We start from the raw sequence: 21,814 nt of genomic DNA, 5'->3' as shown, positions 1-21,814 counted from the left end.
GTAACTGGTTTACGACAGTAGGAGGAGGAGTTTTAGAGTCATTTTTGAAACCTGTAATTATTCTTGGTGTTTGTTTGATAGTTTATACTCTGTATATAAAATAGTTAGATGCTATCTAAACAGAGGAAAGAATAGAGAAAGAAACAGAGAATTCAGAAGAGAATTAGTATTGGAAGAGAAAAAGAATAGCGTATGCAAGAAACTGCGAGAACTAGGAAAACACAAAAGGGAAAACAAAGGCTCAACAGAGAGTGAAAATGTACTTTAATGATTCATTTGTGAAGAAATTATGATGTTTTATCAACCTTCAAGGGGGGGGGGGGGGGGTGGGTGAGACTGCTAATTCAAATTTAATTATTCCACAAAATGCTTTATTAAAAATGCCATGTGCTGAATTTACATTTAAAACTGAAGTGTATTTAATGAAGAAATTGTAGTAGGCAATCATACCGTAATACCTTTAAGCCTGTAACCTAGAAATATAGCACAAATTGACATGACTAAAGATGCTATGTTTTAAAGTGAAGTCCCATTAATACTAAAATGCTTGTTTTTCACTTTAAACGACAGCTGTGCAAGTTGTTTTTCTTCTCTTTGCTGCAGACGTTGAAATTTCAGAAGCTACTGTTTATTGGTTAATTAATAGACATTTTGTTGTATTAGACCACTGATAGAGACGTTCACACCACAAAAGATGTAGACGACAAGGATGATGATTCATGGAAAGACGTTTTCGAAAACAATAAAGGAGGTGCCGCCACATTCAAGAACACATGGTTAAAAGAAAATTGTAGTCTGGTGAGAAGATGGGGAGTAGACCTGGGCCTAGGAGTGTGCTGAAATCTTATTAAATCTTATTGGTCAACAAAAAGAAGAAAGAATATTAATAATGCAACATAGAAAACATGTGTTTTATATTAGTACGTGTTCCTAGACTAGTTAGGCCTTCATGGACCTCAGCTTAGCCTTTGATAGAGTTAACCGCTCCTAACTGTGGTCCATGGCGGCTCAAATGGACATAGAACCCACCCCAGTATACTTTTTGCACGATTTGCACAGGGACCTCTATGCTTCTATCAGATAGGACCCCAATGGTGAATGCGCACGGCACTTTAAATTAAAGCAAGAAGTTTGCCAGGGTTGCATACTTGCACCATTTTATTTATTCTCTATAATAATCAATTTGAATCAGTTCTTACAGACCCTCGCCGTGATGCCCCTATGGTTGGTGGCCGCATGATCCCTGCTCTGCTTTATGCAGACAACACAGTTTTAATTGCTCAGACTGCTAGGGGGTTACAGAAACTTTTAGACTTATTTATTGATTTTATCAACAGCACTGACCTGTCCACTAATTTTTCTAAATCACAGGTGATGAAATTTGGCCCGCCCAAGACAAAGACCATGAAATTCGTAGTGGATGGTCACCATATTAGACATGTTTTGTTATTTCGATGTTCAATTAGACTCTGGTCTCAGCTGGCAAACTTTAATAAATCATAACTTGGCGGCTTTCAACAGGGCCATGTTTAGTATTGGAGACTTTTCCCAGTGACTGGAAAGCACTCACATAAAAACAGCCCTGGATATATTCAAGGCCAAGTTCATCCCAATAGCTAGCTATTGGTGTGGCATTTGGAGATATGGGTCACTTACTCCGATCCAAGTGGCAGAAAACAAATTCTCAGGGGCCTAATAGGGGTCCCACAAAGTACACCTTCTGAGGTTGTTCATGAAGAGTTGGGTATGGGACATGTGATCGACTTTATTCGGCTCTGCCCTCTGTTGCTTTAACTCTCAGTCTGGTGTAAGGAGAAGCTAGGCCTCAACAGGTTGATCAAGCAAGATTCCATGAACCTGGATAACGTTTCTCTGATCCCTTGGCTGACTTATGTCTCCTAGACAATAGACAATAAAAAGTTTAGGGAGACCAGAACATTATCAAGATCCTAGTGGCATTGTTCAAACCGATAAAAGATGGGCCAAAGAAGCATTCGGAGATATGACTGCAGATTGGGAACCTTCAGCTCAGAACAAGCTTTTAGCATGTCATGCACTTTTAGTGAAAACTGTAAGTGGGTTTTAGTCATACCTTACCTTGGACATGCCCCATCACTAGCGACGATTGCGGGCTATCTTCAGGCTTAATTTATTCCCGCGGCTGTGCATTTTAATCATGGTTGTTTTAAGGACTCTAGGCTGCCTGTGTGTGATTGTGATAATGTTTCCATTAATGATAAATTGCACATAGTCATGGTCTGCTCAAAATACAATTATTTGTGTTTTAAATATATACTTCCACTCTTGAAGACCATGAATTTAAACCAAGTGAGACCTGCATTATTGTTTCTTCAGTTCTGAGCCACTCCCACAGTGTGCTTATTTTTTATCTCGCTATCTTTCTGGCGTATTGAAGTCAATCTAGTTGCATTTTAACTGATTCATATTTTCTTTCAACTTTTTGAGAGGAGACTCTGTACTGAGTTTTCTGGATCTCTTTATGAGAAGTCTCAGTTATTGCATAATCTATTACTTCACCTGAGAATACTTTCCAGCTTATGCTTATGCTTGATTCTCTGATCAGAACTCTTCATGGGTATCTGAACTGACACCTTTAATCCTTCTCTCATTTATTTTGACTTAGCTTAGAATAGGGAGGTTTCTTTATGGAAAACGCTTGTTACTTTTATGAAATAGATGCTTTATTTTGATTTACTGTTTTGACTTACCTTAGTACTAAAAATTGATTGAATGATTTTGTTAACCTTTAATGATGAAACTTGGAGGAAAATACTATACAATAAATGAATGAATGACAAAAATGTTCAAAAATAAAACCCTTTAACTCAATTTAACTCTCGTTATTGACTGAACTAAAATAATGATAATTGATAATGATTTTTGAATAAGATGTAACTTTTACGTCTCATCTGACATCTAAGATCCATTGACCTGTATTAGGGATTCATGGTGGTGGGTAAGTGATGAGCAGAATCCCGTGCTCTAGCTACTCGTTTATATCTTCATATCCATATAGAGCAAAATTAAACCATATGTCTGAAGGTGCTGAAAGAACTGTTACATATTCTAGAAACAGGGAGATAGGTTGGGAGCCTGGGGTCTAGGTCTGACTCCTTCCTCTTCATAATCCCAATTTGTATGGCTTTGAGTGGCTTTGTAAAAAAGAAAAGTAACACAAGGTTGCCTTACCTTGCATCGTGTAGGTGGTTCATGGGTGAAGCATGAGTGGTTCTGTGCATCCACTCATGTATTTGAATATAAACCCATATTTACAAAGAATTTAACATGGGCTTGCACCAAAAATATGCACCTACCCGAGGCTAGCATGACAAGAAGAAATATCTTCATTTCGCCTCTTTTTTTGCTCTTTGCAAGTGTGTAGCATTCTGCAGCACACATAGCCTCAGCGTATAGTGTTTTGTGGACAAACATTACCCTGATCACAATGCAGTCCCCGTTGCAACATGATGCAAGGGTGTCTGCATTGGTGCTCGGCAGCTACAAGTGTGCTAGCACTAGGAAAGAGCAGATCTGTGCCATATATTTGTAAATGTGCCACAGTTCTGCTCTCTCTCTTTCCCTTTCCCGCAACGCAGAAGAGCAAACTGTGCTGGGTTGTGTGAAATGTTAGTAAATTTGCCCCTCAGTGTGATCTGGGCTAGATGGTTTAGGGTGTTATTAAGTTAGAGGCGCCATTATTTTCTATTAGGGAAAACCCAAAAATCCTTGTGATAGGTCAGCCTCCGCAAAAAGACCATGGTTTTTTGAGCACTCCACAAAGAATGCCTAGAAAATGTAACGTTTTTTACCCAAGTTTTATTTTCAGGCAAGACCCTTGCTAGCAACCCTACCTAATCCTTGGCTAGAAATCTGTAAGAGTAAATGTTTGACACAATGCTTTACTTTTAATCATTTCCTTTATATATAATGCATTTGTTGTTTTAGCATGCCAATTTCATTAAAATGCATGTACTGTTGTATAATCTATGACAAAAATAGGATTTTTTCAGAGTGTGCTGACATAAATCAAAAGTGTGAATGTGATTAAAAGTTCCCAATACACTATAAAACATTGGCGGTTATCTGGAATTATTGTTCAAAGTTTCGTCAACTGCCCAAAGCATCTCGGCACCTGACATACGTGCTGTGAGCTCATGGACCAGCCTGAGGCATTATTACAAATTAATACAATCTAGTCAATCAAGGAGTTGCATTCTTTCATGTACAATAACAATTCATTATGACAGGGCCAGTTCTCAAACACAATATTTATCGAGACCATTCCCAAGAGCGTGCATGTTCCAATGTCACGCAGTGTCCCAGCGGAGAGCTGTGAATTACCAGTACAGGCACCGTGCCGTCACCACTAATCTGCACATTCACAATACTGTGTGCCATATGTAGTTTTGCTAATTAAAGGGAGAGGAACTCAACAAAATAATTGCTGGCAAATAAACTTTCCAGGATGAATCAGATGGATTTTAGTTTCAAAATTCTGGGAAGAGGGTTTGCAAAAATACAAAACAGAAAAGTGCTCTACGGAGATTATTTTACCTTCTGACAGGCACGTTCACCTCAATATTAATTTAAGGTTGCAAACATAGAATTGGCTCTAAAATCTGTCATGTTTCATGATATATAGTCAGGAAGTTCTCCTATGAACCATATCCAGGACACAAGTCGGGGACACACGCGGGTGGACAGCATCTACCCAGTCTTTTCACAGGGTGGACTTTATCTCCCCCGCCAAGAAGTTGGGCCTCACAGAAATATGCTGAACTCCTCTCAGTGTCATTTTCAGACACTGATGTTGCCTCCTTTAATTCAGAGCCACATCATGCAGGTGAGAGGTCTTTGATATTTTAAATTCTAGCTGAGCCCAAAATAAAGGCGAAGTTAAGGGGCCATCTGGCCTCCTTTTGATTGGGTATCCTGGCTGAGAGCTATCTGGAGCTTCACACATCTCTGCAAATGCAATGAAGGGAAAACAAAGGCTCACAGCTTGGTATTACTTCACAGGTACTTAAAAGGTGGCATGCTTTTGACTCTGTTCAGTCCCTGTATATAAACCATATGTGTCACACACCAGGCAATAAATCATATGTGTGCAAATCAAAGTACAGGGAGTGTTACATAAGACAGTTAGGGTTACAAGGTGTAGGAGTCACATTTCCATCATAGCTCACTGTGCTATATTAGAAAGATTTCAATTTGTAAACTGCAAATAACAAAAGGATCTCTGTGTTAAAAGCAGTAACTCACACATTGACATAATATAAGAATCTGTCATCTGTCTGTCACATGGTGTGCTTTGCAGGAGACATATGAGCCCTCTATGCTCCTTCGAATCAAAACTGGGGCAAGACAAAACACAGATCTCTCCAGCAAGTGCTTAAACCTCCAGTTATCTTATCACCATTATTACTTCCTGACATGTTATTTTACTAGGCACACAACGATCTATTGTCTTAACCCCATAAGATATCTTAAAATGCAGACTTTACAACCAATTAAGCAGAACAGATTTACTGCCACGTTTCTCTTTGTTTCCAATTTCTTTATGGCAGAGTTTTAAAAATAAATGTATAAGTTGACACCAAGATTTTGCATCAGAGTTGAGTCACTTTCTTGGCGCTACTCCGACCCAAAATCTAATGTGTTAAATATTGTTATACACTTACATGTACTTAAGATATACCTGCTAAACATTTATGAGATTTTAAGACATGATGTCACTTCTTGTAATGTCACTTCCTGTGAGTTCATGGGTTGTGATGCCACGTGCTGCGATGCCACATGCCATGATGTCACCTGCACACTGCCTAACTTGGTTAGTCCCTCACTTCTTTTTGTAGGACCTGTGCCCTGCCATACACTTTAAATGAAAGTAATTAACCCCTTCGGTGCTGCGCGAATTCTCCCAGGCGTCCTTAGCACACGTCCACTGGGGGCCGTCCTGAGCACCGAAGAGGGCATTGCAAAGATACTACATGGGAAGAGAAATTGATCCCTACTTTATTCAGCTTTCAACTGCCTTCATCTTTTCTAAAATATGAATTATAGCGGACAGTGTCTTCTTCTCAGAGCAGCAACTGTGCTCATGTGGGAGTTATTGTAATTTTAGTAGGACAAGTACACTTAACGTCCCCTCCACTGTCTTTCGCTGTAGAGCTGTCAGACATGCAGTAATTTATCAAATTATACAAGATCTGTAGTGAATAAGGATGTTTTTCATCGAGTTGGTTTGAGTGACATCAAATAGCAAACAAATAAGCTGGAGAGGTCACCCTAAATCTGGAAGAGAAGAACATCCCCGTTATCACTTTTCGAGTATGACCCTCAAAATAATCTGCCCCTCCCCAGAGCAGGCTAGAATTCATTTTCCCCACTGTTGCCACGTCAGGAATGGAAGCCTTTCATAACAAAAGGATTTTTTTCTCACAAAATATATGAATTTGACTTATAAGCAGAATGAAACCATTCAAAATACTCAGAAAATGAAACAATCCAAATGTTATAGGTTGCAAAGTAATTACCTCAAACTTGACAGATCCAGTCTGTGCCGTATCAAATGCATTGAACAGGTAATGTGCATACATGCTAGCATCTGAAAGAGAAAAATGCACAACAGGTTTGGGAAACGGCTGCTTTTAACATACACACTAGCGCAGACAAAGAGGTACTACTATGAAGCACTTTTCTTTTTTTACTCCTTTTCCTTCAGTTTTCTTATGTAACTTTGGCCTGTCTGAACACCAATAACACTGAATAAGCGCTGAGGCATGAACATTGCAAGGATTCCCAGCATTCATTAAGGGTGGGGCTTGCTGTTACAAGGCATCTTGGCCTGAATTCTGACCGTGCTTTACTTTAATTGTTTTGCCAACCTTATCGGAGTCCTCCTCCTTCTTCTTTAGCAACAAACTTTGTAAATCACTAAGTTGATTTTTCAAGCAGAGTAAACATAGAAGAAAGGATTCTTTCTAGGCAGAGAAGGGATTCTGAATATTTTACACAGTTCCCTGGGAGATTAAAACACACCTGCAAATCAAGATCAGGAAATACAGAAAGCTATGACACTGAAATTGATTTTATAATAGGATTACTCCTAAACAATTTCAATGTTGGTTTTTAGAGTTTGGTAGGTGCTACACATAGCGGACTGGGTTTTAGAACATATGCACGGTAAATGTATCTGTGTATGAATGTCAGGGGGGTAAATCCACCATAGATGGGTTTAGCTGGCGCAGAATAAGAATAAACATTGACCAGCAATTCTATGCATTCTGGAATTTATTTACTTTTGTATTATGATGAATTTGTGATTCCAGTATCTGCAACTGCTTTTTCCTCTGTTTTTAGGAATCGAGCCTAAGCCTTTCAATGTGCCCAAATGACGGGTCCTAATTCGCCAGAGGATTAGATTTTGTGTTCTGACACGATTTTGAAGAAATTAGCCTTCCTGATCTCAGTTTTCTTGCCGTTATTGTGAAAAAATAAGATCCCAATATAAATCTCCAACATCAGAGATTTGTATCTTCTCCTTCCTCCATAATCAAAGTCTCAAGAAGGAATGAATAATGGCTTTTTAACAAAATACACAACTAAGGATCTCAAGTCGAAGCTGAAGTTGCCTTTATGCAAGGCTACTCATCACAAAAGAGCCTTGCAGATTCTCAAATGCCTGCTGTCTGCACAACACACAATGAAGCAGGCACAATGGAAGCCTTCCCTACCAATTAAGTCTGAAAAATACATGGTGGTGGGGGCGCAGGCTGCGTACACATAAAGAGGCACTATGGTTAATGAGTGATTGAGGGACACAAGCACTCCTGGGCATTTCTGAGACCACCAGTGAGAGAGTAATCAACAACCACATGTCAAAATCAGTCATTCGACAGCAATAATGACTCACTGGTGGTGGCCCCAAATGGGCAAACATGGACAAATAAGTCAGCCTGGGAAAACATTTTATTACACTGGAGTAATCGGAGTAATCTCAGTAATTATGCATTACTCTTGCTGCAAAATTACGCCAGCTTGAGTAATTAAGAGTAATTTGGTGGAAAAATCCTACTGCAGGAAACCTGCTTTATTCTTCTACTGTCCTCTGTTTCCCCCAGTCACCACCAAAACAGGCTCTTTGGATATTTAAAAATTCTTTCTTGCTTCATGCAATTCTTGATTACTTCATTGTAAGAAATTCAGCTTTTAATTGAGGAGGGTGAAAACCCTTCTCAAACAACAACCACAATCCTTATCAGGGTGAACTACAAAAGTCACCAAATTATCCTATCATTACCCCTTTGGTAGCTTGGCACTAATATTAAATATATGAATTAAGGTTAAAATGACAAAATACAATCAGTAGAAGAGGAGATAGTCAATGTCAATGTTTAAGTGCAAATAGTGTCATGAAGCCGAAACTGCTAACTGTGGGTATCTGGTTGTGTAGACCGGACAAAGCCACATGTTCTTGCAGACTGTGATAGAGTGCAGGCCGGACACAAGGACCAGGTTAGTTTTCCTGAAAAAGTTATTTTCTAAAATTGCAGTGTGTAGAATTCACAACTGCAGGATTTCACAGAAGGAACTCAACTGATGCCAGCCACGGGTCCAGAACCTGGGGAGGCACCACCTGGTGAGCAGGAACTCAATGCAGCATAGGCCAATGTGGGGCTCATGCAGATCCAGTTTCAGATGCAGGCAGCTCCAGTTGTAACAGGCCAGCTGGGCATTTTCAGGGAGTCCTCTGGAGCTTGCAGAACAGGTGGTCAGCCAGCTGACCCTTGGAGTCAATCAGGATAGCCTGGTAGAATGGGACAGGTCCTGTCTTTCTTCCCAGAGAGCAGGGCAAGCCTCAATAAGCAGGGCAAGCCTCAAGAAGCAGGGCAGTCCTCTGAAGAACAAAGCAGGCCTCAAGCCACAGGGCAATCCTCTGGGGAAAAAGGGAAGCCTCTAGCAGCAGGGCAGTCCTCTGGTAGCAGCACAACAGTCCTCTGAAGAACAAGGCAGGCCTCAAGCAGCAGAGCAGTCCGCTGGGGAAAATGGCAGGTGCCACCCTTTAAAGTGAAATAGGGGAAACTTCTAGGCCACCGCTAAATCTTGTTCTGGAACATACCTTCCGTGCCCTGCCCTGGCACCAAGAGGTCTAGGGTGATGAAAGGCTGGTGTCAAGTTCCTTTGTGAGCATGCTGGAAACAGCCCTTTGAAATGTAAGTGGCAGGATGGCCCTCTCCAAACTAAAAGGACTACAAGGTCCTTTTGTTCACTGTCTGGGCCCAATTTGCATTCCTGATGGGGTAGCAATTAAAAGGCCCAGGTAGCTGGAAACTCTCTGAAGGGCTCAGAAAGTTTAGGGCTGGAAAATAGCAACTTTCTAAAAGTAGCATTTTTGAAATTGTAATGTTAAATCCTACTTTACCATTAAGGAGGATTTTAAATTACATTCTGATTACAGATCTGGGTTGAATCCATCATCATTCTTTAGTTCACTTTGCCACCCCAGTCCAGACACAGCTATATGCAAATCAGTCTTGACCATGTACCTCATGGGAACAGTCCAGCCCGAACTGCCAAGCCATGTCTTCCCTGGACTGGAAACAAGCATCCTGAGCAAGGAACCCACCCAGTTCAGACGCAGCTATATGCAAATCAGTCTGTGACTGGGGGTGAGTGTTTGAAAAGTTTCAGCACTCCGTCCATCATCTCCTTGTGTTTGCTTTGTTCGCCCTAAGTTGGCAGGGTATGCCCAGACGTGGGTCCCTTGCTCACTTTTCCACTGGATTCAAGCTAGCCTGGCTGCAGGTCCACCAATAGCATTTAATTTAATTTAATGGTCCTGGGTACGTGTAGTAACAATTTACAAGGGATTTATAGGTAGTTTAAATGTGTTAAGTGGGTGTTATCGAATTTTACCATGTTTAAAGGAGAGAGCACATGCACTTTAGCACTGGCGAGCAGAGGAAAAGTGTACAGCGTTTCAATGCCAACAAAAACGGATTTCAGCATACAGGAGGGGAGAAGGCAAGAAGACCACCACAAGGATGCCAGGTCTAACATTCATCTGCCAGCAGACAACAAGGAGCAGCAGCAGCAGTAAGAAGCAGAATGAAGTGCCTAAGTCAGAAGCCAGTAGTGAAAGCAACAGTCATGAAGGCAAATGGCCTGGATTCACACTCGACTCCTCTGGCAGCATGGGGATCCACTACTGCCCAGCAGCTCTGTAAAGGAGAGCAACCCATAGCTTCTATCCACTCCCGCCAAGCGACCGGGGAATGAGGCAGCAAAACAACACCAAGGAGTGGTAGAAAATTTCAAGAAAACTTGCCCTGCCATAGCAATATGAATATTGTATCTCCCATATTTTCTAAAATTCATACACGTATCTACTCTTTCCTGTACCTTGTGATTCCACCATCCTGTACAGATAAACAAATATTGTTGTGCTTCTCTTCACACTCACTCTGTCCAGTAACCATGCTTTTCACACCCAGAAAAAAATCAAACACTGGGCCTTCTTTACTTTTAGGCCACGGTTCACAGATACTTGGTTACGCCTAGCATTCTCCCAGGTCAGATCTCTCTGGCAGTTACCATGGCTTTTCTCTCTATAACATCTGCTAGGAGATGACGCTGAGTGTTGAAGCCTCAGATCCATTCACAACAGCAACTGCGTGATAGTCAGTGGTCAGCAGTGTCTAGTGGACTCGCATGGCCTTGTGGCTAAGTATTGGGTAAAAAGACTCGGATGGCCGTCACAGTCAAGATCTGCTGAGGTGGCATGAGCTGTGCAGGGTGCTAATGAAACAACATGCCTTTATGGCAATTTTTGAGTCTGTTTGGTCATTTAAATGGGCACAACAAAAACACTGCCTTTTGTAGTATCTCTTCTAGCTGAAACTACAAATGAGTTTGATTAATTTAATCAGATTCTTCATCTGTAACTAAATAGAGCTTACTTATTGATGTAAATGATTTATGTAGCTTGTCAACTACAAACTAATTAAGTCTTTATGTATAGTTAAGGGCACAAATAAAATATCTGTAAAACGAAGTTCCTGTTTGCTTGCTTCATATGTGCAATTGTGCATAAGTTAGGATTACTATAATAAAATATAAGGCCTGTAGTTCAAGAAATTCTTTATCTTTAATCAATATTAATAGGAAGATCCAGAGCAGATTGATCAAGATGGCCACAATCAGAAGGGGCAGGACAAGGGCTATGAGGAAAACCTGTTGAAAATTATCAAGACCAGTAGGAGCCAGAGGACAAAGAACACTAGGAAGAGTACAATCAGTAGAAGAAACAAGACCAGAAGGAACAGGACCAGCAGGCCCAAGAGGACCAGGTGCCTAAGAGGGCCAGGTTCCCACAATAGGACCCGCAGCCGGAAGATCTGTGCTAGCGGGACCAGGGTCCAGAAGACCATAGCCAGGAGGACAAGAACTAGGATCACCAGGATGGAAAGGACCTGGAGGATGAAGGACCTAGACAAGCAGGAGGACCAGGAGGAGAAGAACAGCCATATGGAGTTTGAAGACCAGAAGCCAGAGGACAGGGAGCAGAAGGATCAGGATAAACAGGAGGACCAGCAAAAGGAGGACCAAGACCTGGTGGAGGATAAGAAGGAGGATCAGGATGGCATCGGAACCTGGTTTACCAGGCCCAGGATCTCAAGGAATACCAGTGTTTTCAGGAAGAACAGCAACTGGACCAGGAAGAACAGAAATTTGACCTGGTGGACCAGAACCACCAAGACCTAGAAGAATAGGAGGGTCATGTCTAGTTGGATCAACTCTAGAGAAATCATAGCTAATACAACCACAGCTGGTAGTACCAAAGCCAGTAGGATAGGCACTAGGATTATTAAAACCAGGGACAAGAGGACCAGGAGTAAAAAGGATCAGGGGAGGAGAAGTATGAGATCCGGAGTACCAGAAGCATGAAGAACAGGACTAGGGGGACCTGATTCACCAGGAGGAAGCCCAGGACCAAGAAGAGAAGGAGGGCCAGAAGTAGGGGTCTATTGCGATTCTAGACCACAAATATTACATGCTGTCAGTTAAAGAGACCAAAATCTTGTAAATGGTTCTCAGTTATGTGCTTCATTCAGTATTAGCTTTGGAGCTTCCCTTTCATTTCCAAGCTCACTTTAAATACTAAGGAATAGTATTCACAGAAAAACAGCAGGAAAACGGTTAGAGGATTGTGAACAAGTTTCACAACACCCTACACTCTCAAGATGAAAATCACTTTGGTGCTGCTCTCTACAAAATAACTTACTCAATCACTTAGTTGCACATTTTACTGAGTAAGATGCACATGCAAACATTCAGTTCAATACAAAGTAATAAATAAAGAGACAGAACATTAATAAGCATGACTTCATCATGAGGAATCATTTCTAAAATACATTAGGATAGACATCTCTGTAAAGGACATTTGTGCCTATGCCAGCCTTGTTACTGGGGAAAGTAGGCTGTGAAGGTGTACAACAAACATTCTTCCCTCTATAGCCAAAGTATGAGAATCTCTAAGGCCCATTCTGATGTACAGTAGAGCACATTTGTTTGTGTCAGCCCATTTGGGGAACCTCATTTGCAAATGAACTCCTAATAAGCAAACTGGAGAACAATACACCTCCTCCTTTTTCTTTGGAAAATGCTAATGTACACCGTTGGACTTGGCCCTTTCTACAAGGCCACACACAAACCTTTGCTTTCATGTTCCTGTTTCCTGAACAAGTTTTTGTTAGCTTTTAGTACTCTGCACACTTTACCACTGCTAACCAGATGTAAAGTGCTTGTGCTCTCTCCCTAAAACATGGTAGGTTTGGCTTATAGGTAATTGCCACATTTAATTTACTTGCAGGTCCCTTATAAAATGCTACTACATTTACCCAGAGCCTATAAATTAAATGATTCTACTGGGCCTGCAGCACTGATTGTGGCACCTACTTAAGGACCCTTGTAAAAGGTGGGTCAGCCCTGCCATTGCAGCCTTTGTGTGTAGTTTTAAAGATGCCATTTTGATCTGGCAAAATAAAACTTGCCAGGCCAAACCTTTCTCTTTAATACATATAAGTCACCCCTAGGGTAGGCACTGAACAGCCCAGAGGGCAGGGTGAAGTGTATTTAAAAAGTTGGACTTGTACCTTTAAGTTTCATATGTGTGACACATGTGTCCTGGTAGTGAAAAACTCCTAAATTCATTTTTTTCACTTCTTTAAGGTCTACCTCTCCCATAGGATAATATTGGAGTCACCTTATTATAGTTAATGAGTGATAACTTTCAACTGGGAGCAGTCAGACAGGCCTGAGTTTGGTGCTTAAAGAATTGTAATTTAAAGCCCTCCTTGAAAGTAAACTCTGGTTTTTGAGGTAGAATTTTGAAAATACCAATTTTAGAAAGTTGGCATTTTTCTGCCCTTACTATTTGGCGCCTGCAGCCTGTGCTAGGTCACATGACTGGGTGTAGCTGACAGTTGGACTTTGTTTATTGCTATCAGACAGCCACACAATGGAGGAATTAGGTGTGCTTGAATGGACCATCAACTGCCAGGATAGGTGGTGAACTTCTATTTCTTCAAAGGTGACACCAGATAAAAATATTGGACCCTCAGATCCAACACTTTAGCACACTCCTGGACCTGTGGCTGCTATGGAAGAAGGGCTGCTGTGCTGCTTTGCTACCAGAAGAACTGCCACTCTGCTGCCTGCTGTCCTGCTTGTTGAGAAAGCATACTGAAACTGCACCCGTCATCCCAGACTGAAGTGACTCCAAGTGCCAGTCAGCTGACCTCCTGTTCTGAGCTACAGGGACATAACAATATCCAGAAGCTCCTGGCACCTGTCCAGCTGACTCACTGCTTGGACGTGCTACTGGACCTGCCAGAGCCCTGCTGACCACTGCTGGAGATAGTTCCTGCCCCCCAAGTGGTGCCCCTCTTGTCGTGGGCCCTTGGTATGGCTTCAATTGAGCTCACATAGAGTTTTTAGGCTCTTCGCGAACACTAAGAGCCAGTTAGCACAAAGGTCTTGCTGCCCTTGCCACCCACCAGTGTGAAGTTCTTTGCACTACAGCAATGACCATTCTCGATGCCCGGCCTGCTCTTCGCACTACTCGACGGCCATCCACAGAGCTCTCCCTGCTCCTTGCAGCCCTTTCCACCATGAACAGAACTCTTTGTGCTGGACTATGAAGGTAACTCTTTCAGCTGAACCAACCTGGTCCCTGTGTCCAGTCCGGAATCCATTGCAGTCAGCTTGAACTTCTAACTTTCACCCGGTCTCACATGACGAGATAGTCATGAGTAGCACTTTGTGCTTTTTGGCGCTATTTTCACCTAAATCTTTAAAATTGCATCTCCGGTTCTACTGATTGGATTATTGTTACTTTGGAGTCAAATTATTCATTAAATTGTATTCTAATTTTCCAAATTGGTGTGGAATTTTGTCTTGTGCTGTGTTTCATTGTATTACTGTTTGAAGTGTTGAATACATGCTTCACACAATGCCTCTAAATTAAGCCTGACTGCTTATGTGCCAAGTTACCAGAGGGTTAAGCACAGATTAATTTGAGGTTTGCTTCTGACTTCACCCTGACAAGGATTGTGGTTGCTGCTTGAGGGTGGGCTTTACCTCCTTTAACCAGTAACCCAATTTCTTAAACACACCATTGTAGGACAGGAATATTCTGAGTAAGGAATGTGAACCAAGTACGGGTCTTTCACCAAGAGTTCTATCACCAGTAAACAGACTAGAATATAATAAGTATTTTGAGGCAGGATCAACCAGGTGGCTTTGGAAGGTGAAAGCTAACATCTGTAGAAAGACGGAAATGGACAGAAAGAGAGACATACAGCAAATATGGTTAAGATTGAGATTAGGGGAGGAGTATGAACTGGATTGATGAAGGGAGACATTGTTCAGGAATCTGGCAAAATCAGCAACTATCAAAGTGTTTGTAAATGGCTAAGTCAAACCAAATCTTAATTTATAAAGTGCCATAAACTACAAAAGTCACCTTAATGCTTATAAAGATTTAAATACTTGTATACATTTTCAGCGTCTTTTTAAATGGCAGGAACTGTTGAATATGCTAAGGCTACCTGGTAGCGAGTTCCACATTGTAAGCACAATCAACTGAAACTAATTTTCTCTTTCTTTCTTCCTAATTTGGTGATACTAGAAGCGGTTTCTCATAACATATTAAGGCTTTCTTAGGGTGTAAGGCTCTGTCTCCAATAGCCCTTAGCATTCCCTCATAAAGACTTGTTCATCTGTCTAAGCCTTTTAAACATGATAATGGAGGCCAATAGTAGTCAGTGCATAATACCTCAAAGATTTGCCTAGTGTTGGAAATATAAAACACTACTTTTATGGCAAAGTTTTGCAGGATACATAGCTTTAGTCATTAGCCTTTGAGGTTCCTGCCAACAAGGCAATGGCATGAGCAATGTTTGAGCATATGTAGAGACTATTTCCCAGCAACCGCAGATATATAGTTTTTCCGAGGAGCTTGAGGTTGTAGAAGACCACATGATCTGATGGACTTGACAGTCCATCGACATACGATTAACCAGTATCTTAGGTAAAGACTGCATATAAATATTAAAGAGAAGCCAAGGAACATAGAGATCCTGTGGAAGACCCACAGTTAAGTGTAAAAGACTCCGAAATTCTAGAATCTATGGCAACTTTATTTTTCCAGAGAGATAGAAATGAGTCTTAGAGACCTGTCCTCAACATCGGTCACACCGATTTCCAAAAGCATGGGGTGAACAAGGAAGTTGAAGGCTGCCAAGAGACTGAGTAATGTAAGAAGTGTTGAGTCCAAATAATCTACAATGTTAAAATAGATAGACTGAACATTTAACAGTACTGATTATGTTCCCTGACGTGTGTGCAAACCTGATTGCCAGTCCCCAAGAGTACTGTGCCTTTTTTCATGCTCTTGCAGTGGGAATGTCACTCCTGTTTATAGGACTTAAAGAAGCCAAGGAATGCTTGAATTGGGTTGATAATTTAAAGGCACTCCTGATTCTGTCCCATAATTTTTCAGAAGAGGAGTCAACCAAGCATCTGATTGGATAGCTAATGATAGCTGATCCTGAAAAGAGTGATGCACAGTGTTCAGTGTATTATATAGTGCTAGTGCCATATGGAACTATTTCAAGAAAGACACAACTCACCCCGGCAAAAGGGGGGTTTCAGAGAAAGCGATCTTATGTTCATTCTTATCTCTGAAATGAATTTCAGTGGAATCCCAGAATGCACATGGAATTTGGGACTCCTCACCTCCTTTCAAGCCCGAACGAGGACCCTTGTTAAATTAGAAACTCTAGTAGATTTTCATTACAGCATTCTCTTTTCCCATTTAATTTCACCTTCTTGTATGGCTTCTTAGCCTTTTTTAATTCTGATTTGTGACCCTCACCGGAATACTTATGCCATATTTGTTCCACTTTCCTCACTTAGTTTTAAAGTATTTTAAACACCTATGTACTACAGTTGAGGTTTATTTGACCTATTGTGCTTTGAAGATTTAACCATGGCAAAATAATTGGAAAAGGTTTGAGCATGAAATTATACGACCCAACCATTTCATCAACATTGGTGCTTGACTAACATTTGAAGCACTGACTATGAAGTATCTGATCAGGGTTATATTTACTGAACCTTTTATAGTTATGAATGCAAAAAATCACTTTACATGCATGTTTAAAGAGCTCTGCACCCCCTTGGTCTGAAAGGAAAGCAGAAGATGATTAAACACATCTAATGGTTTCATAATGCATTTTCGAATACCTCATCCCATAGAAAGTACCAATTCCAAAATATGCCCTTTATCATGAGTAGAAGTTGATGAATTCGATTTAAAATCAAGATCCGTGTGAAAGAATGTTACTTTTGCAGCAACTTTATCATTAAAATCTCTGTAACACAAATTACAATCACTGAGTACCACAATTCCTTCTTCCTCTGAGTAAGGCGGATACCAATATGCAGTATGGTTGACACAAAGTTGGCACGTGCGTATGGAGAATAATAGAGGAACATAAAACACTCTTGTGATATATTAAAGAGAGCTAGAGCCAAGTATTTACTAAGAACTGCATTAGATTTTAAGAAAATGCCCATTATGCTACTCAGAGGGTTTCAATGACAAAAAGCATTTTTAAAAAGTTGTAAATAGGTAAGGCAAGGACAGTAACAGGACAAACAGTAAACCACTTTAATTAAATTGCTTATTCCCATGCCTAGTTCCAGACAAAAACTACTGTGGTATGCTGTGCCCTGTAATGGACTGAACAGACCCAAAAAGACATGTGTGAAGGCGCTCTGACCCTAAACCCACCTCTCCCCATAAAAGGCCTCTAGGAGTTTTAATTCTCTGTATTTCAACCATCTGCCCTGAGGTCTGAGAGCAGGGGTTCTGCTCACTTCTGAGCATAATCTAACCTCATTCAGCACTCAAGACAAACACTAAAGAGCCACTGAGCAAGGTACAATGTAAAAACAAAAGGCAAAGGTTAAAAACCATTAGCACCCACATGGGATAAGACTACTAGTCCAAGAGATAACCAATGAGTACAGCTTGACCGGGGGAGGGAGAAAGAATGTAGGGCCTCGCATCACATATTTTACTCTACTTGGTAAACTAATTCCACCTGCATGCATTTTTGAGGCTCTCATATCATATTTGACAACTCCTTAAAAAAATGATCCCTATAGTGTTATTTAGAGCTGCATGAAATCCTAAGGTTGCTACTATTTTGTCTCTCCAGCAGATTTCGACCTCCACTCAAAGTCATTCATCATTCTGCAGCAAGGGTGATTTTTGAGGCAGAAAAATGACAACTCTGAAATCAGTGTAAGTTACACAAAGTGGCACTGGTCAGTTTCTCTCTGATCAGTGACACAGTGTCCCTTACTCAACTGATTCTTTCCATAAATAATGTCAGTCTAATACATAAAGTGCTGAAAGTTTCTGAAAATTGATCACATAGGATATTCTCTGGAATTAAATGCATGTCAACTTGAACAAATAACGAAGGACAAAGAAACATTTGTTGACATCTGACCACATGGCAATTAAGGCAACGTCCATCTAGAGTTTGGCATACAGTTCTTTTTCTTTAAGCTTAGCAGAGACTAAGGCACCTTCGGAGCCCTCCATCTAGGAGATGCCTTTGGTGTCACTGTAATAATTGAAATACACATCAACTACCAGGGTGCCTCTCATGCCCTTCTGATGGATCTTCCAGGAGTTTAAAAAAGTTAGTTGTGCAGCGATTGTATTAATTTAAAAAGTACTACTTATTGCCCATATTCACATAATGCCATAAAGTGCACGTGGTCAAACCGATTATCTAATTAGATTGATATATAAATTGGATTATTTGTAAATCTTCAATTAGATTCTTTAAAGTGATAACAACACACATTTACTATCTATGAAAATCTAACTACAGAACCTCCGTAAGCCACTTATGTTAGATTGGATGAATTTTATGGTAGAACTCTAGAATGAACATATTATTGTATTTAAGATTACATTAATAGATTTGCTGAGTAGAAGAAAAATCAATGCCAGCTCACCTCCATGTGGAAAGAACTGGGCATAGATTTGCTTAAATGTGTCTTCATTAACAATCCCACTTGGGCATTCCTATGAGAAAGAAAATAAATATTTACAATTAACATTCATTTGCTTGTGCACTTAACATTGTTTTGTTTTGCAATCACTACCATGATGATACAACAGCACTATTCATAGTATACATTAAATTTCCAAACTTTGGCACTGATCCGCAGGAATTAGATGCAAATAAACATATGTATATCGGGTATTTATAGCACGGTCATGCTGCTATGAGGCCTCTTCAGAATGGGTGATAGCTAGGCAGTGATGTATTTAGTCAGTGAGATTCAGCGAGTGTGAATCTCAAATTTCCCAGCTAAAGAAACAGTGGGCTGCAGGGTAAGGGAGCGAGATGAACAAGGTATAGCATAGACTGTTTCCATGAGGAACACGTTCAATACTGATGTGTATTAGGTGGGCCTCTGTCTAGAGCATCACAGTAGGCAAAACACAATGGGTTGGAATGCTACAGGAGCAACAGTCAGTGGTTAGACTATTTTCAAGCATTCAGCCCATCATCTGATGCGTGTTTTATTGCCAGTAGTATACCTGGAAATCTGAGACTGGTGCTGCTTTCCAAGCCTGCTACTTCCAATGTTTGTGAATTTAAAAAATGATTACATTTGCACCCATTCAAGAAGTACTTCTGTGTGAGCAGATTTACTAGTGTTTTGGTAAACCAGTCACTAAATATGTATTTCATTTTCTAAGCCAGAAAATTAACAACTTTAAACCTCTTAAGTTTCAACACCATCCACATCCTCTGAAAGACTTTCAAATTGATCCCCCCGAGTCGAGGAAAGCAGTCATCCCCGCACTCATCACCAGCAAACTCGACTGTGGCAACGCACTCTACGCCGGCATCAACAAGTCCATACTCCGCAAACAATACAGAATACTGCGGCCAGACTCATCCTCGGCATCCCCCGACACAAACACATCAGCCAACACCTGCGGTGACTCCACTGGCTCCCCGTACAGAAGAGAGTCACCTTCAAAATCCTCACCCACGCCTACAAATGCCTGCACAACAACGGACCCAAATACCTCAACCAAATACCCCAATGACAGAATAAACTTCCATGTACCCAAAAGAAACCTGCGATCTTCCAACCTCGCACTGGCTGAAACCCCTTGCATCCACAGAGCCAGATCAGGCGGTAGATATTTCTCTCACATTGCAGCCAAAACCTGGAACGAGCTACCGGCAGACATCAGATGCGCCCCCTCCCTGGACACCTTCAGGAAGACCCTCAAAACCTGGCTTTTCGGCTGAACGGAGAAGCATACCCCTCCCCCTCTCAGCGCCTTGAGACCTTTACGGGTGAGTAGCGCGATTTACAATTCCCTGATTGATTTATTGATTGTTTAGTGAAATGAAAGTGACAAAAAACACCAACACAGACATTGCAGAACAAACCGATGGTCCCTCAGACTCAACTACCAAGACACAATTATTTTTATTGCGGGGGTGTCACACCCTAAACATCCCTCCCTAAAGCTACGCTCCTGCTGATAGGAAGTCACAAACACAACCACCAAGGAAGATGACTGCTCATTGACACAACTCTGTGGAGTCTCTGGTGCTTCAGGGGATGACAGCAGCATAGCCTTGAACAATACTGGCTTTGTCAATAACACTAGCAGGGGGCTTATTTGTCACACTGTATGCCTATTTCCTAGCTAAATACTGCTTTTCACTTGCAACAGTGTGGTGCACTTCTCCTCAGTGTTGGATTCATTAAGCTCTCTTTGTCATTCTCACAAACATGCATAGAGTGACTCACCATAGTAGGAGGGGAGACCTTAGCTTTCATTTTTGCCAATGGGAGGGCCAGATTGAGTTTAATTCTGCAGCATGTTTCTTCAAGTAAAACCTACGTACTAAGAATTCTGCCTCTAGAGTCAATACATGGTAGTTTTTCACACAGGCATGAAGAACAATACGTCTGCTCACTGGTATTCAATTTGCTTACTGACAGGACAGAATGTGTAATACTGTTTACACACTTGAACTTTAAATTTCATGGTGTAGAGACTGTAAAACCTGAAATCAGAGGAGGCAATCAGGAGTTGAAGCTCTGACAGAGAGAGGCTTGCTGGATCATGCAGCGGCGAGCGGTTGACAAGGGTTTAAACATTGATAATGAGCTACAGTATTTCTTGGGCAGCTGATGTTTGTTTTCACTCTGTACGATGTTGCCTGTTACTGGCTCCTGTTAGGCCTTACGCCAGTTAAATTCCTTTTTACTGTGTATGAGAAAGTACTCAGGTGCTTCTGAGTAACGTTCCCCCCATTTGCATGTCAGCTAATCATACTTGTGATTAGTCTCTTGTGAAAAATGTAAGATTTCAATTGTGCATATGTTTACCTATACTATTTATTTAGGCAATTTGTAGAGCACGCAAATACCCTTGGGTGTCTCGGCGCTAAGGACGGCTGAACAGAGGAAGGACTGGGTTACCTCAGAAATCTTTGGTTACATAATAGTTCTGATGATACATGTTCTGTGCATAAGTCATCGATTCTGTCTGGATTAACTTGCCATATTGAATGATGAGTATTTTTATCATTGATAATGAGGGGTATTGTAATGAACAAGAATGATAGTCCATTCGTTGTTGGTAACTTCAAGTATATTTATTGAAGATTGAAGTTACAGGTAAGAAAGTACATAAATAGCGAGCCCCACCAGGAGCAGCCTGTATGCTGCTCAGCCCATAGACCAACTGACTCAAACCATTCCAACATTCTAACTCCCAACATTCTAACACACACACATCCTGGCTGAGCAGCATACTACAACATCTCCCTTCTTTACAATGAGAAGAGAGAAACTTTAAAAAGGTATAACAAAAGTCACATTAAAAGAATTAAGCAAAACAAGACAAGATATGATGAATAAAACAGATTGCATGAAAAATTGATAGAAAACAACAAGATAAAGTGGTGAGTGGGAAGGAACGATAAGGAAGACAGGAGACACGAAAGAAGTGAGTGGGAAGGAACGATAAGGAAGACAGGAGACACGAAAGTCGACTCAATCACCCATCTCCCTTTCTCCCACAAAACAACCACGGCATCCCCCCACAACAAGAACAAGAAGCGACTCAGGTACAAAGATCATGAGAGCTGGCCGGGCC

General features: G+C 41.1%; 1 protein-coding gene across 2 annotated transcripts in view; it reads right to left on the bottom strand.

Annotated features, from left to right (window-relative positions):
* Positions 1–21,814, bottom strand: part of KCNIP1 (potassium voltage-gated channel interacting protein 1) — a 1,480,000-nt gene that overhangs the window by 52,740 nt on the left and 1,405,446 nt on the right. For both annotated transcript variants that reach the window (XM_085617872.1, XM_085617871.1), the window contains 2 exons: positions 18,628–18,697; positions 6,558–6,628 (listed from right to left, as the gene is read on the bottom strand). In XM_085617872.1, the coding sequence (XP_085473998.1) occupies positions 6,558–6,628; positions 18,628–18,697 (141 nt within the window). The remainder of the gene's footprint in view (positions 1–6,557; positions 6,629–18,627; positions 18,698–21,814) is intronic.

Source organism: Triturus cristatus, chromosome 7, assembly GCF_964204655.1.
Source record: "Triturus cristatus chromosome 7, aTriCri1.1, whole genome shotgun sequence".
NCBI lineage: Eukaryota > Metazoa > Chordata > Amphibia > Caudata > Salamandridae > Triturus > Triturus cristatus.
The sequence above is the reverse complement of the archived record's forward strand: the minus strand, read 5'-3'. Positions and strand labels throughout refer to the sequence as shown.